General features: G+C 41.1%; 9 protein-coding genes across 9 annotated transcripts; 4 read left to right on the plus strand and 5 right to left on the minus strand.

The window, feature by feature from the left end:
• Positions 1-304: 304 nt before the first annotated feature.
• On the minus strand, positions 305-3,999 carry LOC6559656 (methionine--tRNA ligase, cytoplasmic). Its single transcript, XM_001987799.2, has 6 exons — positions 3,805-3,999; positions 3,591-3,712; positions 2,695-3,530; positions 2,530-2,634; positions 1,321-2,472; positions 305-1,256 (listed from the first exon to the last, which is right to left on the minus strand). The coding sequence occupies exons 1-6, from the start codon at positions 3,905-3,907 to the stop codon at positions 503-505; spliced, it is 3,072 nt and encodes a 1,023-aa protein (XP_001987835.1). The 5' UTR covers positions 3,908-3,999; the 3' UTR covers positions 305-502.
• Positions 4,000-4,111: 112 nt separating this feature from the next.
• Positions 4,112-5,324, plus strand: LOC6559657 (coiled-coil domain-containing protein 130 homolog). The gene has a single exon (XM_001987800.2). The coding sequence runs from the start codon at positions 4,178-4,180 to the stop codon at positions 5,282-5,284; it is 1,107 nt and encodes a 368-aa protein (XP_001987836.1). The 5' UTR covers positions 4,112-4,177; the 3' UTR covers positions 5,285-5,324.
• A 1,293-nt stretch (positions 5,325-6,617) lies between these two features.
• LOC6560674 (microtubule-associated protein RP/EB family member 1) lies at positions 6,618-7,872 on the minus strand. The gene is made up of 2 exons (XM_001987801.2): positions 7,464-7,872; positions 6,618-7,372 (listed from the first exon to the last, which is right to left on the minus strand). Exons 1-2 carry the CDS (start codon positions 7,600-7,602, stop codon positions 6,780-6,782), a joined length of 732 nt encoding a protein of 243 aa, XP_001987837.1. The 5' UTR covers positions 7,603-7,872; the 3' UTR covers positions 6,618-6,779.
• A 107-nt stretch (positions 7,873-7,979) lies between these two features.
• On the minus strand, positions 7,980-9,831 carry LOC6560675 (juvenile hormone epoxide hydrolase 1). Its single transcript, XM_001987802.3, has 4 exons — positions 9,420-9,831; positions 9,152-9,351; positions 8,878-9,088; positions 7,980-8,814 (listed from the first exon to the last, which is right to left on the minus strand). Exons 1-4 carry the CDS (start codon positions 9,627-9,629, stop codon positions 8,011-8,013), a joined length of 1,425 nt encoding a protein of 474 aa, XP_001987838.1. The 5' UTR covers positions 9,630-9,831; the 3' UTR covers positions 7,980-8,010.
• Positions 9,832-10,362: 531 nt separating this feature from the next.
• LOC6560676 (juvenile hormone epoxide hydrolase 1) lies at positions 10,363-12,421 on the minus strand. The gene is made up of 4 exons (XM_001987803.3): positions 12,008-12,421; positions 11,691-11,890; positions 11,304-11,502; positions 10,363-11,238 (listed from the first exon to the last, which is right to left on the minus strand). The coding sequence occupies exons 1-4, from the start codon at positions 12,212-12,214 to the stop codon at positions 10,456-10,458; spliced, it is 1,389 nt and encodes a 462-aa protein (XP_001987839.1). The 5' UTR covers positions 12,215-12,421; the 3' UTR covers positions 10,363-10,455.
• A 1,049-nt stretch (positions 12,422-13,470) lies between these two features.
• Positions 13,471-15,266, minus strand: LOC6560677 (juvenile hormone epoxide hydrolase 1). The gene is made up of 3 exons (XM_001987804.2): positions 14,722-15,266; positions 14,460-14,664; positions 13,471-14,369 (listed from the first exon to the last, which is right to left on the minus strand). The coding sequence occupies exons 1-3, from the start codon at positions 15,120-15,122 to the stop codon at positions 13,584-13,586; spliced, it is 1,392 nt and encodes a 463-aa protein (XP_001987840.1). The 5' UTR covers positions 15,123-15,266; the 3' UTR covers positions 13,471-13,583.
• A 3,874-nt stretch (positions 15,267-19,140) lies between these two features.
• On the plus strand, positions 19,141-19,707 carry LOC116805055. Its single transcript, XM_032734848.2, has 3 exons — positions 19,141-19,233; positions 19,310-19,471; positions 19,533-19,707. Exons 1-3 carry the CDS (start codon positions 19,183-19,185, stop codon positions 19,647-19,649), a joined length of 330 nt encoding a protein of 109 aa, XP_032590739.1. The 5' UTR covers positions 19,141-19,182; the 3' UTR covers positions 19,650-19,707.
• Positions 19,708-24,284: 4,577 nt separating this feature from the next.
• LOC6560164 (diptericin A) lies at positions 24,285-24,722 on the plus strand. Its single transcript, XM_001987805.2, has one exon. The coding sequence runs from the start codon at positions 24,300-24,302 to the stop codon at positions 24,627-24,629; it is 330 nt and encodes a 109-aa protein (XP_001987841.1). The 5' UTR covers positions 24,285-24,299; the 3' UTR covers positions 24,630-24,722.
• Positions 24,723-26,001: 1,279 nt separating this feature from the next.
• LOC6560165 (diptericin-D) lies at positions 26,002-26,560 on the plus strand. The gene is made up of 2 exons (XM_001987806.3): positions 26,002-26,151; positions 26,224-26,560. Exons 1-2 carry the CDS (start codon positions 26,056-26,058, stop codon positions 26,479-26,481), a joined length of 354 nt encoding a protein of 117 aa, XP_001987842.1. The 5' UTR covers positions 26,002-26,055; the 3' UTR covers positions 26,482-26,560.
• The last annotated feature ends 167 nt before the right edge of the window (positions 26,561-26,727 follow it).

Consider the following 26,727-nt stretch of genomic DNA (forward strand, 5'->3'; position numbering starts at 1 on the left):
TCTTCCGATATTTTTTTCTGTTTAGAAAAGGTATCGTGAAATTATTGGATGATTATACATTTTTATCAAATGTTTTTCTTGTATGACTATTATTTTAATCATGAAAGAAACTTTATCTAAGGTGGTTTAAACAAAACATATACCGTGTAAGCGCCTACCTCTCATGTTATTGGCCAAAGTCTATATGATAGTTTTACAATTTTAAATCTATAAAACTATGTATGTATATGGATTCGAGTTCAAATAAAAAATCTATTAAATGGGAAAATTTGTTTTTAAATATCGCCATTAAAAGAATTTGTCATTATATCAAAGTCAATATATTTATTTTTCTTTTTTTGCACAAGCTGAATAAATTACTAAAATAAGTCAGGGTAATACTTGTAAATAAATAAAACCATTTTAAATGCAAATTCAACGCATAACTTAACAAAAATTGAATAGAAACTGTCTATGAAAAGTTGATGACCTTGAAATAAGGTATATAATATATGACTGAGCATTACTTTTTCTTCTTATTCTTGCCCTGAGCTCCAGCTACTGGTGCACCTGTCAGCGACGACAGCTCCTTTTTCAGATTCAAGAGTATGTCAACCTCTGGCTTCCAAATGGTAGCATCTCCACTGGCTTTGAGGGTGCGCACCTTCTCGCCCTGCTTCGTGATCTTATCTTCCAGATCTTTGACTTGGGTGGCCGCATCGGGAGCTGCTTGTGTGGAAGTTGCTGCTGCTCTTGGTGCTGGAGGCTCCGCTTTTGCTGCCTCGAGTTGCTTTTTCAGATCAAGCAGCACGTTTACTTCGGGCTGCCAGACAGCCTTGTCTTTGGTGCTGGACTTTAGCTGACGCACCTTCTCGCCCTGCGCCTGAACCATTTTTTCCAGATCTTGAACGGATGATGATTGTGTGCTCTTTTGTGGGATTGCTGCTGCTACAGCTGCTGCTGGCGTAGCTGTTGTCGCTGTTTTTTGTGCCGCTTCCAATTGTTTCTTGAGCTCGAGCAGCTTGCTCACCTCCGGCTGCCAGACGGTCTTGTCTTTTGTGCTCGCCTTCAGCTGTCGCACCTGATCAGCCTGCGCCTGCACCGCTGCCTCCAAGTCGGCTACATTCGATTGCTGAGACGTCGCTGTCTGGGTATCCTGTACTCCACCGTATTTGGCCTTGAGTTCGTTGATAAATTGCTGCTCCAGTTTGCTAAACAGCGGCGATGGCTTGCCAATCTTGTGTCCCGCTGGCAGCAGCAATGTGGTCAATGGTTTGCTATTTAAAAATGGATTCTCAATGTTAGTCTAATTTAAGTGTTATTCCAGTTTGAGTTACTTACTCGGCTTTGAGTGGCGTTTGTTTGGCATTCAGCTGGGCGAACAATTGGCGCGCCGTGCTCGGCATATAAGGGAAGAGGAGATTGGCCAGCAGGCAGGCAATATTGATGCACAGGCCAATAATGGTGGCAGCGTGCGTCTTCTGGTCCGCGTTGCCTTTGAGCAGGACCCAAGGCTGTTGAGTTTGCATGTAGCCATTGCCATGTCGTGAAATGGCCAACAGATGCCGTATGCCATCGCGCAGCTTGGCCTTCTCCATGGAATTGATGTAGCCACGCAGTTCGCGATTGATAAGCGCCAGTAGCACCACCTCATCCTGGGCGAGCACAACGTGCGGCACTGTGCTGCTGAAATTCTTTTCGCAGAAGACTAAAGCACGATTCACAAAGTTGCCTAAATTGTTGAGCAGCTCGGAATTGTTGCGTGCAGCCAGATCGTTCCAGCTAAAGCTAGAGTCCTGGCCTTCAGGCCGTGCTGACGCCAAATAGAAGCGCCAAACATCAGCGGGAATGCCCGTCTCTTGGGCATCGTTGCCAAAGACGCCGATGCCGCGACTCTTGCTAAATTTGCCATCCTCATAGTTCAAATACTCCGTGGCCATAATATGGCTGACTAGCGTGTTGCCCTTGTTGACGGCTAAGAGTACACTGGGCCACACCACCGAATGAAAAGGTACATTGTCCTTTGCCATGAACTGGAACAGCTGCACATCTGTGTTGGCGTCAGGTCGCCACCACTGCTCGTAGTCTTTGGTGTAGCGTTTCGTCATGGACACATAACCAAATGGTGCATCGAACCACACATAGAAGACCTTCTTTTCGAAATTCTTGTGCGGCACAGGTATGCCCCATTTCAGATCGCGTGTAATGCAGCGCGGCTTGAGGCCCTCGCGCAACCAGGCGCGTGTTATGACCCGTGCATTGTGTGTCCAACCGTTCTCCACGCGGTCCACCCATTCGCGCAGCTGTGGCTCTGCCTTGGGCAGATCCAAGAATAATTGTTCCGACGAGCGCAAAACAGGGGCAGTGTTGCACACCTTACAGCGTGGTCGCACCAGTTCGGTGGCATTTACCAGCTTGCCGCACTTGTCGCACTGATCGCCACGTGCATCTTCATAGCCGCAGCCAGGATGCGGACAGGTGCCCTCCACAAAGCTACAGAAATATAATTGAGAATTATGATTACAATTTCTGGGTAGATTTTATATTTACCGATCAGCTAGAAAACGATCGCATTTCTGGCATAGCAGCTGCTCCACGCTTTCGGTGAGTATATAGCCAGCGTTGTACACATCCTTAAAAGCCTCTTGCACAATGCTGTAAGCAGTAAATACAAGTTCAAATTCAGATTATCCATTTACCCAAATGGAAACTCACTCGGTTTGTTCCTGGGTGGTGGTTCGTCCAAAGTAATCGAAACCAATGCCGAACCAGCGGTAAATGGAATTGTGCAGCTCGAAGTACTTATCGCAGATTTCGCGTGGCGTCATGTTCTCGGCAAGCGCCTTGTTCTCTGTCGCTGTGCCATATTCATCAGTGCCACAGATGAGCAGCGTATTGTAGCCAGCAGCGCGCGAGTAGCGCGCAAAGATGTCCGCCGAGAGGACGCAGCCTATAATGTTGCCTAGATGTGGCACATTATTGACATACGGCAATGCCGATGTGATCAGCACATTGCGCTCCCCAGCTTTCGGCAGTACGGTGCGCGGCTCGGCAAACTCCTGAGGTTTGTTGTAAATGAAAGCGGCGCGTGCCGCACTGATTTCCTCATCCGTAATGGTGTCAGCGACAGTGGAGGCGGTTTCAGCCAGCAATTTGCCGGCATCCGTTGAGATTGAACGCTTGAGCGGCACATGATGCAGTCCACCATAACGATTGGCCTGCTGCAGAGCATTGAAGCTGAGATCCTTTAGCGACTGCTCGCCCAGCACCTGCTGCACCTCCGACAGCGCCTTGATTTTGCCATACCAGCTGCGCAGGTTGTCCACATTTTGCGCACCTTTCAGTGTACCATCTGGCGCCAACAGGGACCACACTGCAATATCTGCTGCAGTCACTTTGTCGCCAGCCAAATACGACGAGTTCTTCAAGTGGTCGTCGAGTTTCTTTACAAGATTATTAAGCACGGGCAGAGCATTGGGATCGGCGCGATGTCCGACAGCCATGTGATGGGCCAACGCTGGCGCCAGCAGCGTTGTCGACCACTCCAACCACTGTGAGCGAGAGTTTCATTAATTGATTTAACCTTGAAGAATCGAGGGGCAAACAATTACCTCGTCTCTCTGCTGACTCTCATCGCCCAGAAAATATTTAGCAATGGCTGCACCTGAGAACAATCGCAAACCGTTGTCCAGCTCCATCGTGGGCAGCACTAGCAAATCCTTATACTTTGCATCTGAAATTTTGACATGTTTTGCAAAAGGTAACTTTTTTTTTATTTGCTGCACGTTGCCGGCCCGCAGAATTTTTCTTCTTTTTCCTTCTTACCATTTAGGTTAACCAATTGTACTTGGGCCGTGCGTTTGGCGAATTTCGCCAGCATGAGCAGCTGCAGGCCAAGTGGATTACCCTCATTTGTGTAGATAATCATGTTGCACTACTTTAAATCAATTTACGTGGCAAAACGCGTTAAAAGAAAAGCCTCAAGCCGCAGTCGCATGCGAATTGGTAACTATATGTATAATGGTGATGGGCTAATAAGCGAACTATCGCAAGAGAAAATATACGCACGCTTTTCAAACTTATCGATATCGAGAAGATACGAGCGGAATCAGCTGTGTTCGGCAGGTGGCGCCAGTGTGGAGCAGCAATTCGTATACGTTTCAATAGCAATTTAAAGAGTTGGTGTATTTTCATTAAAATGGGCGAACGCAAGGGTCAAAACAAATACTATCCGCCCGACTATGATCCAAAGAAGGGCGGTCTCAACAAATTTCGCGGCACCCATGCGCTGCGCGAGCGTGCTCGGAAGATTCATCTGGGCATCATCATCATCCGCTTTGAGATGCCCTACAATATCTGGTGTGATGGCTGTAAGAATCACATTGGCATGGGTGTCCGCTACAATGCCGAGAAGACTAAGGTGGGCATGTACTACACAACGCCCATTTACAAGTTTCGCATGAAGTGCCACTTGTGTGAAAATCACTTTGAGATTCAAACAGATCCTGGGAATCTGGACTATGTGATATTATCGGGCGCCCGACGTCAGGAAAATCGCTGGGATCCGCTGCAGAACGAGCAGGTAGTGCCCGAAACCAAAGAGGTTCAAAAGAGACTCTTCGACGATGCCATGTACAAGCTGGAGCATCAGGCCAAAGATGTTCAGACAGCGTCCGATGCCAAGCCGATCCTCCAAAAACTTGTAGATCGCAATCAGAGTGTTTGGAATGATAGCTATGTGGCAAACTATCGACTACGTGCCACATTTCGCCAGCAAAAGCAGGAGATCAAGGGTCAACAGGATCTGGATCGCCAGCTACTGGCCAAGAGTAGTCTGGACATAGCGTTGCTCCCGGAGACAGCTCAGGACAGAGAAATGGCGGCCCTGATGAAGCTGCAAACGAAAAGCGCCATCGAACGCGAATCGGAGCAGCGGCTAGAACTTCTCATGCGACCTGCGCTTCCGGGCGCCACATCCACCACCTTTGGTGGCCTGAAGCGACAAAAGGCTCTAAACACGCAGCTCCAGTTGCAGGAATTGGGCATAAAGCGTAAGCAGGCTAACGCTGCTGGAGGAGCTAAAATGAAATCAACTGAACGAGCAGATATAGAAACCGCTGCAGAAACAGGGATAGTAGCAGTTATGGAAGCAGAGACAGAATCAGCAATGTCATCGAAATCAGGACACACATCCGCAGCTGGATCCGCCGAGAAGTCAGCGGTAACAGCTCAAAAGTTATGCAGTCTGGTGGGTGACTATCAAAGCACCAGCTCCGAAGACAGCAGCCCCGATTCCAATGATTGAAGCCGACACAATCAATCACAATAAAAGTATTATATTTTAACCAGACAAATTTATTAATTTATAAATATTACATTAATCATGGAAAAATATTCATTCAGTAATCCAATTACGTAACTCATCATTCCATTGCAGGTCGCTAAGTTTTTAACGAATCGTTATATATCCATTTTCGACTGTGGCTTTCTATGCGAAATAAGCTAACTGCAGCCAGTACATATTTGGATCGCATAACTATATTGTATACCTGCCATAGGAACAGTCGGAAAAACATTAGTTCATGAACAACTTTTACAAGCTTGTGTTTTAATGTGAGTAACTCGCAACAGTCTCGATTATGACGCACTGTGTGATTTGCATTATATGATTTGTTTGTGGTATTGTACCAAAGATCTTATTATATAAGTTACAGTAATTCATGATTGTGATTTGAACCTGCCGCATTGCATATATTCGCAATTGTGACTCATTAAGTTTGCAATATTCGTTTCAATTCTGGTGATAAAAAAATCGCAAACCTGTGAAGATGATGAATAGTCTGTGCTGCATGAGTCTTAGCACCGCCGGTGTCCTTCTCGGCTGGCTGGGGTTTTTTTTAGCTCGCCTGGGATGACAATTATGGTGGCCGCTATTAACTGGTAAGAGAGATTAAAAGTGGATAGCGAAAGAGTAACAAAACCACTTATTTATTTCTAGAGGTTATCATTTTGTGCAGTGTCTTAGTTTGCTGGCATTGTTCCTGCTCATCATTGGCACCATGCAGGTCAGGCTGTGAAAGTCATCAGTTCATGTTTTACTCTTCTGTTTACAAATCGTGTATTCGAATCACTTTTGCTCCAATGCAGGAGCGCCATTTGATGTTGTTGCCATGTCTGATCAATTCTGCTATTGGAAATGCATTCAAAATTATTATTTCAGCGTTGTATTACAATTTTTTGATGTTGAATGATATGTTTGCTCTCTTAATTGTTGATGTTCTTATCACCTATCTTACAGTGGGTGAGTCACGGTCTCCCATTGGGGAAACTAATGAAAATAAGCCGATTCACATATATTTAAATACATTTTACATAGAAAACTAACCGCACATTGCTTCGGGCGATCTCTCTCAGCTTTGCAAATCTACATTTAATATTCCCTGTATAGGCAGATTAAACACTCCCGCGAAAAGTATCTCCCACAATATAGGCTTGGGGAAGTCCAAATGGAACCTATTTAACAATGATGTGCCGAAGCGGAAAGCTGTAAAATTCCTAATCCTAGAAGCGGATAATATGTATATCCTGTTATACTTTCTCTATGTACTCTATAAATTTACAAAACGACAGATCAGTGATTTTTTTTTGTATACATAAACATCTATTTCGATTTATCGTTTATATGGCAGCAATATAATATAATGATCCGATACGGCCAGCTCTGGGGTATAATAATTAATAATTTTAAATAAATTAAATAGAATGGGTGGAAATATTAAAAAACAGTAACTAAAAAACCTTTAATACATTCCTTCATTCACATCATCGATGGCGCTATCAGTGCTATTATCCTCGGGTGCCACGTTGTCGTTGACATTTTCATTTTGGTCGGTTTTATAGAGCACCTCGAGCATGCGATTGCAAAAATCGACATGCTCATTTTTATTGATCATATCTGTGAGTAGCATCTCAATCTTGTGCAGCTTCTCATAGGCTAGATCGCGCTTCTCGATCGTATCGGTAATCTTGGTATTGAGCTCCTCAATCGTCGCTTGAAGTTCATGTGTCGGCTCATCCTTGGCAATGGCTGCGCGTGGCCTCACAATTGGCTTCGGCTGCACTGCATTGGCTGCCGATCTGATATTCTCCAGGCCGGGCGCTTGCGAGTCGAAGAACTTCTTGAACCACTGCAGGAACTCAAAGTTATCCTGAAAACGACCCTTTATCAAACGATCCAGCGGCACAGTTTTATCCATCTTGAGACGCCCAAAGGCGCCCTGGAATAGCTTCATGTTGTGGAAAAACTCGTGCTCCAGTTTGGCCGACATTTTGACGCGCTTCAAATTGATGCAGTTCGGCGAGATCATCTCCATCATTTGGCAATAGGCGACACCTGGCAATAACACAGCAGTTGTCATACAAGCATTTATATTTTCATTGAATTCAGCTGACGACTGGGCACTCTTATCTTAGACTCTGCTTACCCGATGACATCTCTTCGATTTTCTTGAAATTGCCATTGACCATGGTGTTGACCCACTCTATCATTTGGTGGCGCGACAAATTCTCCGCATTGACGCTGGTCAGCGACACAGTTGGCTTCATATCACTCGTCTTGGACATGTTTTACAATAGGTGCAAATGTGAATGTGTATAACCTAAACCTATTTACAGTTGCACTTTTATTTTCTTTAACTGCGTTTAAATTTTCAGAAATGTGCGTGACTAGCAGCACATAACTCTTAAAAGTTGAAAACAGAAAATGATAATTTTTAAATGAAAATAATTCTTTGTGGCTTATTCTTCGGCGATTCGACCTTATGACTGACTGCTCGCTTATAATTTCTTATTGTTCAATTCATGCTTTCGCTTTCTCATTCTCTTCAGTTTTGACGCACTGGCAACACTGGCAGCTAATTGGCAGGATCAAATGACAATGGCTCATCAGGCTTGCATTGATAATATTTGTCGATATTTATGTTTTGAAAAACAAAATATATATATATTATTCAAATTTTATTTGCAACTAGTTTACAAAGATTTAATCTTATATTTGTGCTCAACTTTTTTAACAAACTCAATGAAATCCATGTAGAGAACCTTGGGCACCTCCATGGCGGCAAAATGACCACCACGTCTGTAGTAGGTGCTGTGTATTAGATTTTTGTACTTGTCCTGCAGCTGCAGATCCAGGAACTGCATAACATCACCCTTGAAGCGAGCACAGCCAGTGGGCACCAAGGTGGGCACGCGATCCAATTTGAGATCAAGTTGCTCCTTACTGTATGCCTCCGCATAGAGGCGTTGTGAAGTTGTTATAGAGTTTGTTAAATAGTAGATCATCACATTGTCCAGGAGTGCGTCCAGCTTGTAGCGCTTCTTGAGTCCGCCATCGGGCAGCGAGCGATATGTGGCATTCGTCCACGTGGAGAACTTCTCAAGTATGTAGGCAGCCAGACCGACGGGATTGTCGGTTAATGTGGCACCAATCGTGTCCGGTTTCGTGGCCTGCAAGTGGAAGTAGCCGCTCTCCTCCATCAAGTAGCTGAATTCGCGCGATTTAGGGAAGAAGAAATCCTCAAAGCCGCTGGGCACAAACAGACCAGGCCATAGCCCGGCAAGTACACCCTTCACCTGTGATCTGGGGCTCAGATTGTTGCACATATTTGAGTGATACCCAAGCACATTGTCCGGATAGAGAGTGGCTATATGCGAACCAATTATAGAGCCCCAGTCGCCTCCCTGTATAAAGAATTTATTATAGCCCAGACGCAGCATCAGATTACGTAGCATTACAGCCATTTCAGCGGGACCCAATCCCTTGCGAGAAGTGCCCTGGAAAGTAAAGTATATATATAAGTGACTAAAAGTAACCTCTCATAACAATTCTCCAGGTACCTGCGACCAGGCATATCCCGGCAAACTGGGCACAATCACATTGAAAATGTATTTGTTATTCTTATCCAAATGGGATTGGTGCAGCATGTGGATCAGGTCATAGAACTCACGCACTGATCCCGGCCAGCCGTGCAGCAACAGAACCGGATAATGCGCCTTGCCCACCTTGTTGTCATCGTAAACCATTAGGTTGAAAAAGTGCATGCGTAGACTAATAAAATAAAATAGCCACTATCAATAGTGATAAGCGCTTATCACTCATTCCCGCACTCACCCTTGGATTTCAGTGGTGTAGTGATTGAATTGCCAAAGGAATACCTCACGAGAGCGCCAACGCGGCATGTAATCGTCTCGCCAATAGTCAACCACTTCCTGCAAATAATCGCTATTGAAGCCATACTCAAAGGCCACGCCCTCCAGTGGTGGGGTGAGTCGCAACGTGCGATTCAATCTTTTAGTCAGATCCTCAATTGTCTAGCGAGAAAAAAGATTAATATACATGTATGTTTAGTTAAATCAAAGCAAAAAAATATTCAACTTACTGACTCCGGGTACAAAAGTCGATTGCCCACAACTTCCGAGCTGTTGACCAGATAGGCGGCATAGTCTTTGGGCTTGGCCTCATCGCCCCACCATTCCTGTGGGTCCAGCGTCGGTGCCGGTAAATCGCCCCACAGCTGATTTACACGTTTGTAGAGCATGCCGCCACCAATGGCCAGCAGCAGAACCACCAAACGTGTTATGGGCGACATTATTTTTTCAAATTAGAACAACTGCAGTGAAAGGTTTGCTTCATACTAATTGCGGCTAGTTCGGTCCGTCGTCTAATCAGTGAGGCATTTAACTGAGATTGCAGTTGCGTTGTTGTAGTCTGTCAGAACTGATCGTAAACCTTTGCACACACGATGATAAGTGCTTTTATTTGATCAACAACGCTTCGCTAGCGTATAAAAGTGACTCGTTTGCTTAAACTTTAAACCATAGGCTATTAAGCTTTAGCTGTGATATTATTACGGTATGACAGCTTTCACAAGTCGCATATGCCCACATTTTTGGTGAAGCTTTTTGCTGTCTCGAAGCTTTTTTTCATGTTAACTAAGATTTAAAAAATGGAAATATGCTAAAGAAACATGAAATTAGTTTGATTGAAGATTAAAAACGAATATATTTTAAACCAAACCTTAAGTTACAGCCAGATAGCTCCTTATTGAAGCTTAGCACTCAATTCTTAACATTACTAAATGTATTCAAAAGTTGTCTAAGCTCAATCTTATGGCGTAATACAAATTATTACGAAACTTTTGTCAAAGCTTTGAGTGTGTGTTTTCTGTTGTATATCTGAACATATCTGAGTTGACACAAACCGATTTTTAACGATTGCATACATTAAATTTGTTAGCAAACTCTGTTCGTATAGAATGTAAGCACTTTTCAGCATTTTGATATTGATAAACAAACAATCTAATCAATTTTATAGCTTATATATACAATGTAAACAATTGTTTTTATTCATTCCACGAACCTCTGCTTAACATACAACCAACATACAAATTACATGGAAATCAATCCGGCAAAAATTTATCCCAATGCCTTCTTCACATAGGCCACATAGTCCTCATAGAGTTGCTGTGGCACCTGGAACGCTGGGAAGTGTCCACCCTCCGGATAATGAGTGCTGTGCACCAGATTCGGGAACTTATTGGCCAGTACCGAATCCGGCACGTGGAATATCTCATTGGCGAAGCGTGTGCAACCGGCCGGTGCCTTAACAGGCACACTGTCCACTCCCAAGGCCATCTGGGTGCTGCCCATAGACTCGGCATATAAGCGCTGCGAGGTAGTAATCGAGTTGGTCACATAGTAGATCATTACATTATCCAGCAGCTGATCATAGTTGAAGTGTTTCGTCAAACCGCCATCCTCCAAGTTGATGTAAGTTGGATTCGTCCACGTAGAGAACTTCTCCAGTATGTACGCTGCAAGGCCAACTGGATTGTGTGCCAGAGCAGTGCCAATAGTGTCCGGTTTGGTGGCCTGGATATGGGCATAGCCCATTTCCTCCATTAGAATGAGGAACATTTTGCTGACGCCCTTGTAATACTCCTTATACTGGCTGTCAATGTAGAAGCTGGGTAGGAAGGAGGAGAACAGCAAGCGCAGACTACCCATGGGACTGTTGTTGGAACACATATTTGAGTGATAGCCAATCACGTTTTCCGGAAACAGAGAGGCCAGATTGCTGCCAATAATACTGCCCCAATCGCCACCTTGAATAAGGAACTTGTCGAAGCCCAGACGCAGCATCAGATTACGCATAACCACAGACACCTGTGCGACGCCCAGACCAGGCCGAGCAGCACCCTGTGAAATGCAAAGACAACAGTCTGAAAAGTTCGTATCATGGTGAACAATCATTTCGAGCTCACCTGAGACCAGCCGTAGCCGGGCAAACTGGGCGCTATCACCTCAAAAACATAATCGCTCTTATCACTGCCAGTCGTCAGCAGTGGAATGAAATCATAGAATTCGCGAACAGTGCCGGGCCACCCATGCATCAGGAGCAGAGGAACAACCTTTTTACCCCCAGCTTTCTTGGGCTTCGCATGTATAAAGTGGATTTTTAAGCTATAAATAAATTTGGAGATAATACATATTCAATAGGGGAAAGTTCAGATGCCACGGATTGCATAAGATTGTTGGAATCAAAATGAATTAAGTTCCGTATATTGATCCACAGGCGAATCATATATATATATATATATATATATATATATAATATGAATACCTTAATTATGCGAATATGTCTAACGTACCCTTGAATTTCTGTTTGGAAATGCTTCAACTTTTTGAGGAACTGCTCACGTTCATTCCATTTGGGCAGATAGCTATCGCGCCAATATTTCACCACCCTTTGTAATTCCTTGGCATTGAAACCGTACTCGAAGCCAATGCCTTCCAACGGCTCCTGCACCTTGAGCGGACGTTCCAGCTGTGCGGTTAGATCGGCAATCACCTAATGGCATAACAAATCCAAAAATTATGCAAATAAAATGGCAAACGAGTTTGCAAGACAGGTAAAAAGAAAAAAAAAACATAAAAAAGAAAGAAGCTCATTTGAACTTTGAACTACCTCGGGCGCAACACTTATGTCATATGGAGAAATTTCCTTCTTCTCTTGATATGATCCCTCCAACTTTGGTCCCCAATATGCATTGTTATCCAAATCCGGCCGTTTGCCAGGCGCACCTAAATCACGATAGTTCTTATAACCCACCGCCACCAAAAGGGCCAAGCCACCAATCAATATGCGCACAAAGGTCGACGCTACAGATGGCATTATTATTATTTTTTTTAATAATGCTGCGTTATAATGGCTATTAAGATTTCTGCGAACAGAGTTCAAAACGCTCTAAAATCAACACAACCACTCAGCTTCAACTCACTCAACAAACTGTTGAGCATTGTACACTATTAATGACCCGGTTCCTCGCTTAGAGACAAATTCCGTTAAAAAAAAAACTCGGCAAAAGCAAATTCGACGATAAAGGGAAGGAAAATCAGCACGCCAAAAGCATATTGCGATACAGAGATTGTACAGCGCCGTACATAACTTTACGGCAGCTGCAAAGTTTTTATTGAACTGAAGCTAAGCTGGTTAGTTTTCATTTATACCATTTTTTTAATTTCACAATTCCAATGAGGTAATGTTTAACCGTTTATTTCGTCGCCTCCACCTAAAAGCTTAATTTAAATAGGCAAAAACAAAAAAAGCGTCCAAATAATTATTATTCTATAGTTGTGAAGTGCGCTGTGGTCTCTCTCTTTATTCTGAACACCTACATATAAACAAAAGCAAACTAGAGAAGAGCTATAGAGCAGAAAGCATGCGATCATAGAAATATCGTGCTTATCGTGTCAACGTTTGCACGAAAATGTTAAATGTATGTAGCTTTGAATTTATTTATACGAAGAAACCGTTTGTCTACTAAATCTAATATTTGTGATCACTTTCGTTTTATGTTAATGCTCTTTGTAATAGCAAGGGGAGCCCCAATTTGTTTGGACTTTAGTTTAGACCGTGATATGCAAACATACAAACACATATACATACATACATATGTGAGTATCATCAATTGAATCGCTCATATTTAGCAATGAAATGATGTGCTTTGCGAGCATGACACAGCAACGAGACTGTTGATTATTATGAGCTGGTGGAAATGAAAAACAAATGCTTTTTTTAATATCATCATGAATTTAATAACATTGAAATTTTTTACCGCTCTCCACTGATTAGCAAATAAAGTGCTGTCAACGCGATGACAGATAACTTCGGAGAGCTGCGTTTAGTGTTGGAAGACGGCTTAAAATAAATTTGTTAGTATGGGCGCGCTATTTAAATTCAAGTAATTGGTAAGCAGAATCGGTTTAGGACTGATTATTATTATTATTATTAGGATCACTCAATGAATTACATTGGGTCCACTATAATAATATATATTGAAATAAAAATAATACATAAAAAGAAAGATCAACGATGAGAGTGAGAAACTGTATTAACAAGACGGCTCATCAGATTTAACTGAATTATAATAATCTGTAAATCTTTAATTTATTATTTTAATTACCAATAATGTACACAATTGAAAACTCTATGAGAGCCACAACAGTTTTAACATTTTTCAAAAGCACTTTCCCTGTTTATTCTATTCTTCATAAACATTGCTGACAAATGCGGTGAAATCATTGTACAACATAGATGGCATCTCCATGGCAGCAAAGTGACCACCATGCTGGAAGTACATGTTGCGCTTAATATTGGTATACTTGTCGCTCAATTGCCATAGCGAAGCAGCAGGCAGATCAAATCTAAATCGGACACAGCCCATGGGCACGGGCGTCTGCACGCGATCCAGCTGGAGATCGCGATATGGTTTGGACACATTCTCGGCATAGAAGCGGGCTGCGGTGGTGGCTGCGTTGTTTAGATAATATATCATCAGATTATCGAGCACAGCCTCCAGGCCAAAGGCCGTGGCAATGCCGCCAAAGTCCTGCTTCAGACTGGGTCCACTGCAGGTCTGGAACTTTTCCAGAATGTAGGCGGCCAGTCCAACAGGATTAGTGTCAAGGGCGGCACCAATCGTATCTGGCTTGGTGGCCTGTATATGAAAATAGCCACTCTCCTTTAGCAAATCGAGGTACTTGTCCCACATTGGGACATGGTGATCGTAGAACATGCGGGACACCAAAACTTTCTGGGGAAAATAGTTCGTATAGATACCCTTGAGGAAGGAGAGGGGCGTACTCAACACACACATGTTGGAGTGATAGCCGAGCACATTCTCCGGATACAGTGTGGCTAAATTGCTGCCAATAATGCTGCCCCAATCGCCGCCCTGTACGAAGAACTGCTTGTGACCCAGTCGCAGCATAAGATTACGCATCACGGTGGCCATTTCGGCGGCATTGAAGCCCACCCGAGTGGCAGCCTGAAAAAATAAGATAAAAAGATAAGAATAAAACACACAAAACATGACATTGCCATAAATCAATATACATAAATGTGAGAATTTACTTACATCCGACCAACCGAAGCCGACGAGCGAGGGTGCAATAACATCAAAGGCATAGTCGCTTATGTTTTGGTTCTTGGTCAGCATGGGTATAAAATCATAAAACTCACGCACTGAACCCGGCCAGCCATGGAGCAGCAAGAGTGGATACACATGCTTCTTGGTCGCAACTTCCTCCGAAACGCGCTCGTGTATGAAGTGAATTTTCAAGCTGTCGAAGGGATAAATAAGTAAATCAGTTGAAAAGTCTGAAGCTTTAATTGCTCACCCCTGAATCTCGGTGGTGTATTGCTTCAGTGAGTTGAGAAACGCCTGACGCTCATCCCATTTGGTTAGATACTTTTCGCGCCAGTATTCCACATACTGTTCCAGTGCGTTTGTATTGAAGCCATATTCAAAGGCAATGCCATCTAAGGGTTCAGTTAATTTCAATGTGCGGTTTAGCTGCTGTCGCAAATCTTCAATCTCTGCCTGGGGTACATTCAGTTTAAACTCATTGATTTTCGTATCGGGCACGTAGTTCTTGCCATCGCCAGGTCCCCAGTAGGTATTGTCATTGTAATCGGGTTTGGGCAGTGGACGTGTCAGGTCTGTGAAAACGAGATAAGCGTATCCAACGATGGCGGCAAATATGCCTACAATCAGTCCGAATATTACCAGGCACCTCATTTTGCCAATGTGCAGCTAAGCAAATGCGTTCTTTTGACTCTTGATTGTTTATCTGCCTAATGACAAAAATGTTAATGAGCTCTCTAAATATTCATTGAGTATTCACAACTGCTCTTCGTGCTTGCCATTAAACAACTGACGACTGTCAAGAAGAACGCCAAAGAGCTTTCGTAAAGCTACACTATATATAGTACATATAGTTATATGTACAAATAAATTGTACACATGATAGCGTACTTTACAGTGGGACCTAAATAACATTTGAGATGTGAGGTGAACATAATGATATACCCTTATGTGAAATACGTTCTGGTCAAAGTCTGCTCCATTATGCGAGAAAATTAACATATATATTCGTAGAAGCAAGGATTTTCGACACCATAATCTAATCTATATAATCTTAATCATGGTAAACAGCCGAGTTGATAAAGCCATCCCTCCTTATGAACACGAGGATCTTAACGAGAATACAAGTAAGAGACTTTAAATTTGAAACTGTCCTTGTTTCGCGATACAAATTGAATTTCTAGCTTGGAGCAGGGTATATTGCAGTCGAGCTCACTTAACTACTGCGTTCTTACTTGCTCGAATGCTGACATTTCAGAATTAAACAAATTATTATTCATAGTTATGTATGTATGTGTCAGACACTGAAGTAAAACGTAATAAGGGTTACCTTATTAGGTTATTTTAAAAATAATTTGGTTATATATTTTGAACTTGAATTTAACTTCTTAATTCCATTCATAAAGAAGCGAAGTTTTCAAACATTACAACATCGATTTTAATACTCAAATTTTATTTATTTTTTGATACCACATTTAACCACAGTACTATAATATTAGATTGCCGCTGACTCGTATGCCAGCTAGGAATATTTATGCGATATGCCGGGAGCAGTACCTGCTACAGCTTAAGTGGACGGTATCTTATCTTTCATATATATATTCTTATTTATTACGTACTTCCCACTTGTTTGCTGCTGATGTGGCCCCAAACATTAATGTTTGATGATGATGTGGCCCCAATCATTTTTGAGTCAACAATCAATTATAACGTGAATGTTTGCGCCTGTAGCAAACAAAAATTAGATAAGATGGTAAAGATGTGGTACATGAGGCATGAGTTCGAGGGGCAGATGCATATGTACTTGCAACTTATTCGATTTAAATTATTTGCAGCATTGAAAAATTAAAAATAATACTTGGCAGTAGTAGGGAAATGGGGATTCTATGACAGGAAGTGGCTTATTGCTTTTGATTTTTAATTGCTTCATTATTGGAGCTAATTTATTGATTTTAGGTGGGGGAGTGACAGGTGTGTGACCTTTTTTTAGGAAAATGTGTGATTTTGGATCACGTATGAGACATTTATGATCGAAGGGTATAGATTTATGGCTGACCCTTTTTTTATTGTGGGTTGGCATGAGGTGGAGGATCACTCAGCAGCACTTGTGTGTGCGTACGTTATTGTGGTTTTAAGGAGGAAATTGTGTGCTAGGCGTGTAACCTGTGTCTGTTAGAATCAAGTGGAAGATCAGCTAGCAGCTATTGTGCAATGTAATGATTTGATTTTTGAGGGTGGGTGCAATGGTCAGTGGAAAGGTAATGCTCGCTTCTCTTTTGCCACTTCTTTGTCAATGTATAGAACTCATACGACACCTCACACCTGAATGTTTTCCCACACAATAATTAAAGTATTATTGGTGTAAACTGTAGTTAAGTAGGTACTTCGCACGTACGTTTGCTTTTTGAGTGACCCTCCTCATGTTAATTTCACAATAACTTGAAATAATAGCCTGGGTTGCTTTGTGCACCTTTGAAATAATAGCCTGCGTTGCTTTGTGCACCTGCGGACTTCATACCTAGGTTTATAGAGTTTAAAATGTTTAAATAAAAAAACTTTTTTTTTAAATTTTCATAATATAATTTATTTATTTATAAATAAAATGTTTTCATATGTGAAAATTTGTTTATTCTTATTGATAAGTTTAATTTTAAGATACATGTACCTTATGAAAGTATATTATTATTATTATTATCCATTTTGCTTAACCTCTTTCTTAGGTTAGTGTATTGAAATATAAGACGATCCAGTTTTATTTTATATGATACAAAGTAGTGACAAGCACATGTATCAACTCCATCTCTGGCGTTATCCGAAGACCATGGGTCAAGTGCTTTCCATATTTAGATTTAATTAGACGATAGTTTTCATATTCCAAGAAAAATACTCGGTATTCCTCCAATAATTTAGAATGTTCAGGGAAAATTACAACTCCTTAATGACAATTAACACGCTCCGCCGCAAGTTTAGAGATGGCCTTATCTCTCGTGAGAGAATGGAGGTGGTCATTGCAAGTCAGCCTGCTCAAATCCAGGAGATTATTTTGCCACAGTGCGGATTGATGCCAATGGGACTGATCGACAACGGCCGCATCAAGATGAATTGGTTATCGATCCACTCATGCGATCCTTTCTGCGCTTCTACAGGATGGGTAAAGTTACGCGGGAACAGCTTGATGAGGTTGTTTTGCTTCAGCCAATCCGAATTCAGCAACTGGTAGCAACTCAGATAGACTCTGAGCCATTGCTGCTGAAAAGAAAGAGTGATTCCCCCCTGATGGAAGATAATAGCTTGCCAGTGCGTCCAAGAGTCCATATAGAGGAAGTTTTGATTTTGCCCCCGCTTCAATTGCCTTTATTTCCTGGCAGTGTAGCCATGCAGCGTCAGCAGGAGAATCCCCCCAAAGATGATGGTCTGGAGTTGGAGATGAGGCTTGAGACTTTGCAGCAGGAGCTTGAGAAGAGAATGGATGATGAGCTCCTTCTTGAGCAGCGGAAGTTTGAGCAAGTAATTGAGCCAACTGAGCAGTCACAGTGTGGATCTTTGGAGTCCATAGATAATCATCGTCAGCATCATCTGCAGATGCAGCAAGCTCAAGTCACCTCCGAAAAACGTAGGTGTACATCTCCACATATGCCATCTAAACGTGTGTGCATGCACCCATACATGAAGGGTCCTGCGATACGTCCTCCCAGTGCTGTTTCGTTACTTGCTCCTGGCATTCGTAGAAGTAACCCGGAAAAACGGAAGTTAAGGAAGGTTCTGCCCCCTACAAAACGAATTTGTCTTCGTGAGCATGACCAGCCAGATCGGATGCATCCACAAGTGCCGGTGTCTTCGGATCGGATTTTGCTGCCCTGGCAACGGCAGCAGAATTTTGAGGAGAAGGCGCTGCAGCAATGGCTGCAATTGAACCCGCTGTTTGTCCATGGAGATGGGTATCAATCTTGCTGGTTTGATGTTTGCTTTCCGGCTCAACTTTGGCGGCCTGAGCACAACTGGAGGCAGCAGGCTCATCGGAAGACGCGATCTCCTGACAGATGGCTAAGTCTATAAATACTTTATGCGTGATCTTTTGTTTTTTTGTCATTTCAGTCTGACTTCTTAAATGGTGCTTGGTGGAGATGCCATTTTTTGTAGAAGCAGATTTCTTTTTTCCTTCAATGTGACTACTTACCTGGATGGTCCTCCTTGGACTCTTGTTTTAGACGTCGCTCCACCCGCAGATGCAGTTCTTTTTTCATCTGGCACCTCTTGGATTAGTAGGTCCTCCATGGACTCCTTTTTCGCGGTGCCACTTGAGCTGCAGGAGCAGGAAAGTCTTCTGAAGAAACTGATCTGGATGGTCCTCCATGGTCTTTTTAATCGTCATGTGTTTTCAAGCCGCTCACACAATGGGGAACTTGGATGAAGTTGGTCCTCCGTGGTCTAAACCGCGAGTTCCACCCCATTGTGCTGATGCAGATGCAGTTACTGCAGCCAATTCAGCTGGACATTTTATTTATTTGCCCAGAGTTGCCCCTTCAAATTTTGTCATTTTGCATGTGATGTATATTTTAAAGGTTGCTGTGTCTGAGCAATGGAAAAAAAATTTGGGCTGGCTGGCGACTGTTTATTTCAGTCGTCAGTTGCCTCCAATGTTCCAACGTGAACACAACTAAAAACTAAAATAACATTTTGAATAATACTGAGCTTTATTTCAGTCGGCTACGCGATGGATAATAGCAGCAATGGAGAAATAGCTTCGATGAGCACTGAAAATGTGGTAAGCAACGCCATATTGAATCAGTGCGAAGAGTTTACACCGCAAGACACTCATTACCTCTTTTTTTCGGTTCTAGTTGGAGGTGCTTAAGAAGCGTGGCGTTGAGCTAATGAATAAGGCCAACGTAACGCGTCTTCTGGAGGTGGAAAAAAAAAAGCATTTGAATACAAGCAATACGTTGTTTCTTAAAAATCACAAGATGAAACAGAAGTTGGCGAAAGTCAACCGACAATATAAGGTACTTGTGAATCAGCATTTAATAAAATGTCGAAATCAGCACAAAATATAAATATTTTCAGAAAAAACTGGCCGCTCTGCGGATCGAGATGAAGAAGATGCGTGCAGCCAATGTAGCATATCGAGACGCATTAGACAAAATTAAAACAATCAACATCAGACTAATGAGTATATTATAGCACTTCAACAACCTTAAAAAACTATTTCTTTGAATAAACCTGAAAGTCGAATGTTTGAGAATTTTGGTTGGTTTAATGGAAACGAAAAACTAGTGGTAAATGATGGATATTTTAATTTCTCTATTCCTATTAAATACCTACTTGGATTTTGTGAAGACTATAACAAAATCTTACTAAATTGTAAACATGAACTAATACTACTCATAACTAAAAATAGAGAACGCCCCCGTTTCGCTATAATAGCTTTTATACTGGATAATAATTTGATTCAAAATCAATTGCGAAACTTGAAAGTGTTCTTGAACCCTGAAACATATCGCTATGATGATATGAATATAAATTTTAATCGTGAACGATTTGCAACTTTGTATGATATGTATACAAATTTTCAAGCAAGTTACTATATGAAGCAGTCTGAACCGTTGTTAACACCTAAGGAATTTAAGGAAAAAGCACCGATTGTTGTTAAAGATCTAACACATCAGAAGGAGTCTATTAAAACAGGACCGATCGATATCAGAGTTTCCATCGAGTTGGAGAGTGCAAGTGTGAGAAACACTAAAGTATTGAGAATCAAGTAGTTGTCGACATTCAAGGATTTTTTGGAAATTGCGACTATTTTATATTAAAAGAAATTGCTCTTGTTTTTAAGAATGGTTATTATCATGATTGAGAGCATAAGGTGTCATTTTAAGATTAGAATCAATATTAATTTTAAATCAATACGGAAATAAAATTGAATTTGATAGTGAATCATGGAGAGCCTTCATAAGATTAGGGATATTTTTCACGTCATTTTTATGTTGGAACACACTGCTTAAAAATCAAATTTGTAATATATATAATAATTATATTATTCCAAAATGTTCAAAGATGGGGAAATATGATGTACAACTTTTAGATTTAAATGTGTCTTATGGACATGAAGCAGAAATTGATTTAACACGCTTATGCTTTGAAATTTCAAGAAAAATGGGAAAAGAAATAAAAAAAAGATGTAAACCAGTATAGACAAGTATTACAAAAGAAAGTTACACAAGAATAGACACTTTATAAATAAAGTAAAATAATTCTTCTAAATCAAATGTAAGGAAAATTCATGATTTCCTCAAGGAGTTTGAGGATGTCATTTTCCCTGAACATTCTAAATTGTTGGAGGAATACCGAGTACTTTTCTTGGAACATAAAAACTATCGTCTAATTAAATCAAAATATGGAAAGCACTTGACAGTGCGCCCATGGTCTTCGGAAAACGCCAGAGATGGAGTTGATACATGTGCTTGTCACTACTTTGTATCATATAAAAGAAAACTGGATCGTCTTATATTTCAATACATTAATCTAAGAAAGAGGTTAAGCAAAATGGATAATAATAATAATAATATACTTTCATAAAGTACATGTATCTTAAAATTAAACTTATCAATAAGAATAAAAAAATGTTCACATATGAAAACATTTTAAAAAGTCTATAAACCTAGGTATGAAGCCCGTAGGTGCACAAAGCAACGCAGGCTATTATTTCAAAGGAGGAGGGTCACTCAAAAAGAGTGCACTATAAAAAGGGAGAGAACCAAATACACGAAGAAGATAGCAGCACGTGGCAAACGTACGCGCGAAGTACTACTTAACTACAGTTTACACCAATAATACTTTAATTATTGTGTGGGAAAACATTCAGGTGTGAGGTGTCGTATGAGTTCTATACATTGACAAAGAAGTGGCAAAAGAGAAGCGAGCATTACCTTTCCACTGACCATTGCACCCACCCTCAAAAATCAAATCATGTACATGCACAATAGTGCGCCAGCTGCTAGCTGATCTTCCACTTGATTCTAACAGACACAGGTTACACGCCTAGCACACAATTTCCTCCTTAAAACCACAATAACGTACGCACACACAAGTGCTGCTGAGTGATCCTCCACCTCATGCCAACCCACAATAAAAAAAGGGTCAGCCATAAATCTATACCCTTCGATCATAAATGGTCACACACCTGTCACTCCCCCACCTAAAATCAATAAATTAGCTCCAATAATGAAGCAATTAAAAATCAAAAGCAATAAGCCACTTCTTGTCATAGAATCCCCATTTCCCTACTACTCTTGGCGCATGTCAATGAACTTTCACTGTTTCTGTTTGTAAGAGTGGGTGTTAGGGGTTAGCGGTTGGTCTTGGGCTTGGGCCCTTGGGGGTTGTTGCACCTTGCTGTTGGGGATAATTTTGTATAAGTTGTAAGGCAAACAATTATGTCGTCGACATGCACAGGCTGCGCTCTAGGCAACAAAAGTGCCACAAAGCATGCAAGCGACCCCTCTCCAGAAAATAAAAATGGGTGTGGCTGCTAACAGAAACAATTGAAACAATGGGAATTGGAATGCAAGTAAAATTAACGCAATTAGGCCGCGACTCGATTTTGCCAAAACTGCCACAATGATGCACTGCAGCACTACATGCGGCAAAGTTGGCGCCAGTGCTGCCGCCCCTTTGCGTGCTGCGCCCCAAATCGAATTGCCTGGCTGCAGCGTGTCAAAAACTGGCACCAGCCCAACAAGATATCCAGATACCCCTTAAGCCGGGGCAATAACTGGAATCGTTAATTGCCGCATTGATGGGCGATTCATTTAGCGCAGAAGCTCAGAGTTGCCTTTTTGTGGCTAAGAGGGGCATGGAAATGTGGCGGCCTGAAGCAATTTGGTCGGAGCTATTCATTTTATTGAGTGGCTTGTGTGCCACTTTACATAGACCCTGTAGAAGATGGGCTGAGGAGTATATTGCATTTTCAGACTGTGCAGATTAGTTCAGCACAGAAAGTGGAAAATGGAAGATCATAGTTTTTAGTCATCTTTTAGTAAATGTACATTAATTGAAGTACTAACTAAACTATTAACCACTAAGACAAATCATTGATCTGACATCGTTATTATATAGATATTTTTGAAACTTGTGTTTTATTATTATTTTAGTTGATTTTTATATTTACAAGGCATCTCACAGTCGCCCAACTTTAGCCTACAGTGATTTTGTTAATATTGTTTTTTACGTTTTGTCTTTGCCTCTACAAAGTTGGGTGTTTTGAGTACACGTAGTTTCCGTTACCGCCTAGTGTAACGGCCACAATTATCATGAGCTGGCACGCACTTCTCCTCGAGGTGCATTGAACTTTGGGCAATTGATTTTTGACATGCATGTAGCGACATTTTTATGGTGTGTAGCATTGTAAGCCTGCCATACTAGTATTCAAACAAGCATAACACAATCGATTCTAAGAAAAAAGAAAGGGAAGACACGGCTTGGCCTGAGGAGCCTATTGGCTGCGCTGTATATATTTAAATATAGTTTACAAATAAACCGAATGCATACTTTTAGGCTAAAATTAAAACATCTTAAAAGTGTGCCTTAGCCTTAGCGTTATTGTGAGTTAAGGGAATAGATTAAGGTTCTCTATATAATTTTTTTTTGGCTTTTTCGTCATTATTTGGAGACGTAATCTCAGCTCCAATATGATAAAATGTGCTTTAGAGAAAGAAGAAACTTTCCAGAGTCAATACCTTGTGAAAAGTAATCCTATTTCCAAAAAACAGGGCCTTCCAATCTTGACTTTAAATCTATCAGCTGAAATTCAGAGTAATAACTATCTGCTGTGACATATTGATGGCAAATGTATAATTAGAGACCATGTTTGATAAAATTTATTTATTAATTATCCTGATCAGTCCACTCGCCGGCTGCATCATCCCAAACTGGAAAACGATTCTTAGAGGGTGGATTTGTCCCAGCGATGCCCAAATCTGCATCATCAACTTGCGCCACGCCCTGTTGCAGCTGCTAAGTATTTAGTCAATATTGTAAAGTATTTACGTATTATTGTATCTCGCCACTTACTCCGCACAACAGAGCCAATAAAATGACTATCGTATTTATGTAAATGAATTGCAGTCGCATTTTGCACTCTGTCCGTTAATTCAGTTGGCTCTCGACTGATTCTCTTTGTACAACTGTTTCATATTTGCTCACATTAATAACGAAAAAAATGTCCAACACGTATTTGTTTTTGCTTTATATATTATTCATGGTACAGCATTATCAGCTGCTGATAAGCCACACAGACGAAAATCGTAAATAAATTGAAATGAACACGAAATGATGAAAATGCTTTCACAAAACCCACAAAATGCTCATAAATCAATGAACGCTACATAAAAAAATAAACAATAAAACTTGTCATATGACACGTGTGCGTGTGGTTTGAAGGAATCTTTTGCCAGAGAGAAAATATGCAATAATTTTATTACAAATATGGCAGACGAATGATTTTCCTCATGGCCAATAAATGATTTCGATGAATTGAAAACATGAAAAATAAATAATAGATGAAGAAAATAATTCCACATATATTCCAAATGGAAAGACATTGAACTAAACATAAGTTTGGGGTATTGAACACAAATATTTTTTAATTGAAGCAAAACAAAGAAGGCAGAATTTTGACAAGTCAAATAGAAGAAATCACCCGGGGGAAAGCACTCTGCAGATAAGAGTAGAGCAGCTGCCTGATGGGGATTTTTTTTTGTATCATCTAGCTTATAAAAACTCGGTGGAGGCTCATTGAGTTATCAGTCAATCAGCTCAAGATTCACATACAACATGCAGGTAACAATCATCGCCTTAGTCTGCTGTTTAGTCGGCTCTGCACTGGCTCTGCCTTATCCCGATCCGGAGGAGAAGAAGGATGTCTGGAATGAGCGAAAGCAGTTTAATATGCCAGATGAGCAGCGTTTCTTAGTGGATGGTGGCTACAACAAGGATAAGAGTGGCAAGGATGTGTGGGTTCAAGCACAGGTGCCTGTTTGGACCAGTGAGAACAAGCGACACGAGTTCGATGTTGTCGGCAAATATGGACAGCATCTGGATGGACCTTATGGCAATAGCCCACCCTCATGGGGTGTGGGCGGCAACTACAGATTCCGATTTTAAATAACATCAGTTTAACAATTCAGCAATAGTACTTGAGTTGAATACCAAAATTATTTTGAAGTTAAAGGATTATTTATTGAAATAAAAATTTTGTTTACAAACTCAATATTTATTTGCCTTTTACTAAATCCAAGTATCTGAACAATTAGCTTAGCTTAAAATAAAAACATAAAAACAATTCTATGAAATATTGAAGATTCATAGTCAAAGTTTGAGTTGGGGTTGGCACTTTGGCATCCTTGAATAACTTCACGTTCATCTACCCCGGAACATACAGTCAGTTTTATTACTCATAGTCCGCCGAGATGAGCTTGCAGTTTGGCTGTACATGACTATATTTATGTTTTTTGGCTAATTCTTGTTGGTAATAACAAATTAAGCGCACACGTCGATAATGACGACAATATGTTTGTCTTAATGAAACCTGCCGCAATATTCGACAAGATAAAATCTTTTTTCTTAATTGGATTTATTGCGTAAACTGTCAAGAGAGCCTTCAATGAAAATTTATCATGCCAAGAGACTAACCCAAAGTTGCTTAACTAATTGAGGTACTAGGCAGCCAACGAAAGCGAATCATCTTCGATGGCGAAAATGTGGGCGTTGCCGTATCAAATTATTAAAAAATGAATCATTTTTCGGGTCTAGAATGGGAATTACAATTTGATTTGCACATCATTAATTTGCATAAATTTGTTGCAAATTTAGAGCTGGGTTCTACCGATAACTTGACCTTGGCAAATTATATATAATTCTAAAAAAATTACGACATCAGTTATATATTTCGAAAGCAATTTTTTTTTAACTGAGCAAGTAATGGTCCGCAATATTTAAATCAAAAATGCATAACACATTTCTATTTATATAGTTGATCTCAAGCATAGCCCAATTACATACGTGACCACATGAATTGTGAAATGGGATATACCGTTTTGAGTGTTGTTAAAGATTAAATTACTTTTGTAGCAGGTCACTTGTAATGTCGGCCACAGACTACTAGTGACGTGGTAAAAAGAATGTAACATAATATCTGTAGATAGCATTGATATCGATATCGATATCTAATATATATTAAGTAAAATGAGGAGCCGTGTTTAGAAGAGTTATATAATTTGGTTTTGACTGTTATTGGGAATACCAATGTATTTACTCACAACTCCAATGGGGGTCCCTCACTTCGATCCTTATCAACATAATAATAATAAGAAAATAAATTGTTTCATGAGATCACGCATCTTATCAAGAGCAATATGTGATACGGGGATCTACTTGTGAACCACAGACAATGTGCTAAGGGATTCCCTCAAGGGGGAACTTTTAGTCTGAGTGGCGTTATAAAAAATATATAAAGCAAACAGAACCAGCCATCACTCATCATTCAGTTGAACAGTAACTGCAGCACCAAACAGCTTAAAAAAGTCACAAGATGCAACTTAATCTCAGTGTGCTGCTCCTGCTCGGCCTGACCGCCTGCATCTGGGGATTTGACGACTTGGATGCCTATGAGCAAGACTCACAATTGGTAAGTGCTGTGCCCCACAAAAAAGTTGGTGCAGTTGCCACAAAAACTTATTTGTGCCTAACATCCTTGCAGCTGGCCGAGAATAGAGATTGGGCGCCCATTGATGTCGAGCAGCAGCATCGTGTGCGTCGCCAGCTGAATGTGCAGGGCGGGGGCAGTCCTCGCCAGGGCTTTGATTTGAGCGTCAATGGACGTGCGCCAGTGTGGCAGAGTCCAAATGGTCGCCATTCCGTAGATGCCACCGGACAATATTCACAGCACTTGGGCGGTCCATATGGCAATAGCCGACCCAATTGGGGTGCAGGTGCAATGTACACATTCCGTTTCTAGGGATACCAAATTCATCTTTAATCTTAATTGTTTAGTTATACACATATATTTCATTAAAAATATTTACTTCACAACATAATTTCAACTGTTTTCAAAAGAATACCTGGAACATACTGGATATTAAACTTATATTTATATATTTTCAGCACTTATGTTTTTAAACATCAGATATAACATATTCAGTTGCAGTTTATATCATTCATATGCATATCTGTCTCTAAGAGTGGTTTGCACTCAAAGATTGTG

This window comes from Drosophila grimshawi, unplaced genomic scaffold, assembly GCF_018153295.1.
Source record: "Drosophila grimshawi isolate 15287-2541.00 unplaced genomic scaffold, ASM1815329v1 contig_184, whole genome shotgun sequence".
NCBI classification, from domain to species: domain Eukaryota; kingdom Metazoa; phylum Arthropoda; class Insecta; order Diptera; family Drosophilidae; genus Drosophila; species Drosophila grimshawi.

What these genes read in the sequence shown, in the direction of transcription:
- LOC6559656 (XM_001987799.2), bottom strand. Translation starts at nt 3,907, where the DNA reads ATGATTATCTACACAAATGAGGGTAATCCACTTGGCCTGCAGCTGCTC. An exon ending in AGAGTCAGCAGAGAGACGAG is followed by an intron (nt 3,531 to 3,590) that starts GTAATTGTTTGC and finishes TCTCGCTCACAG; the next exon opens with TGGTTGGAGTGGTCGACAAC. An exon ending in ACCACCCAGGAACAAACCGA is followed by an intron (nt 2,635 to 2,694) that starts GTGAGTTTCCAT and finishes TACTGCTTACAG; the next exon opens with CATTGTGCAAGAGGCTTTTA.
- LOC6559657 (XM_001987800.2), top strand. Translation starts at nt 4,178, where the DNA reads ATGGGCGAACGCAAGGGTCAAAACAAATACTATCCGCCCGACTATGAT.
- LOC6560674 (XM_001987801.2), bottom strand. Translation starts at nt 7,602, where the DNA reads ATGTCCAAGACGAGTGATATGAAGCCAACTGTGTCGCTGACCAGCGTC. An exon ending in AATCGAAGAGATGTCATCGG is followed by an intron (nt 7,373 to 7,463) that starts GTAAGCAGAGTC and finishes TGTTATTGCCAG; the next exon opens with GTGTCGCCTATTGCCAAATG.
- LOC6560675 (XM_001987802.3), bottom strand. Translation starts at nt 9,629, where the DNA reads ATGTCGCCCATAACACGTTTGGTGGTTCTGCTGCTGGCCATTGGTGGC. An exon ending in TACACCACTGAAATCCAAGG is followed by an intron (nt 9,089 to 9,151) that starts GTGAGTGCGGGA and finishes TTATTTTATTAG; the next exon opens with TCTACGCATGCACTTTTTCA. An exon ending in CGGGATATGCCTGGTCGCAG is followed by an intron (nt 8,815 to 8,877) that starts GTACCTGGAGAA and finishes TTTACTTTCCAG; the next exon opens with GGCACTTCTCGCAAGGGATT.
- LOC6560676 (XM_001987803.3), bottom strand. Translation starts at nt 12,214, where the DNA reads ATGCCATCTGTAGCGTCGACCTTTGTGCGCATATTGATTGGTGGCTTG. An exon ending in TTCCAAACAGAAATTCAAGG is followed by an intron (nt 11,503 to 11,690) that starts GTACGTTAGACA and finishes ATTTATTTATAG; the next exon opens with CTTAAAAATCCACTTTATAC. An exon ending in CCGGCTACGGCTGGTCTCAG is followed by an intron (nt 11,239 to 11,303) that starts GTGAGCTCGAAA and finishes TGCATTTCACAG; the next exon opens with GGTGCTGCTCGGCCTGGTCT.
- LOC6560677 (XM_001987804.2), bottom strand. Translation starts at nt 15,122, where the DNA reads ATGAGGTGCCTGGTAATATTCGGACTGATTGTAGGCATATTTGCCGCC. An exon ending in TACACCACCGAGATTCAGGG is followed by an intron (nt 14,665 to 14,721) that starts GTGAGCAATTAA and finishes TCCCTTCGACAG; the next exon opens with CTTGAAAATTCACTTCATAC. An exon ending in TCGGCTTCGGTTGGTCGGAT is followed by an intron (nt 14,370 to 14,459) that starts GTAAGTAAATTC and finishes TTATTTTTTCAG; the next exon opens with GCTGCCACTCGGGTGGGCTT.
- LOC116805055 (XM_032734848.2), top strand. Translation starts at nt 19,183, where the DNA reads ATGGATAATAGCAGCAATGGAGAAATAGCTTCGATGAGCACTGAAAAT. An exon ending in CGATGAGCACTGAAAATGTG is followed by an intron (nt 19,234 to 19,309) that starts GTAAGCAACGCC and finishes TTTCGGTTCTAG; the next exon opens with TTGGAGGTGCTTAAGAAGCG. An exon ending in AAGTCAACCGACAATATAAG is followed by an intron (nt 19,472 to 19,532) that starts GTACTTGTGAAT and finishes AAATATTTTCAG; the next exon opens with AAAAAACTGGCCGCTCTGCG.
- LOC6560164 (XM_001987805.2), top strand. Translation starts at nt 24,300, where the DNA reads ATGCAGGTAACAATCATCGCCTTAGTCTGCTGTTTAGTCGGCTCTGCA.
- LOC6560165 (XM_001987806.3), top strand. Translation starts at nt 26,056, where the DNA reads ATGCAACTTAATCTCAGTGTGCTGCTCCTGCTCGGCCTGACCGCCTGC. An exon ending in ATGAGCAAGACTCACAATTG is followed by an intron (nt 26,152 to 26,223) that starts GTAAGTGCTGTG and finishes ACATCCTTGCAG; the next exon opens with CTGGCCGAGAATAGAGATTG.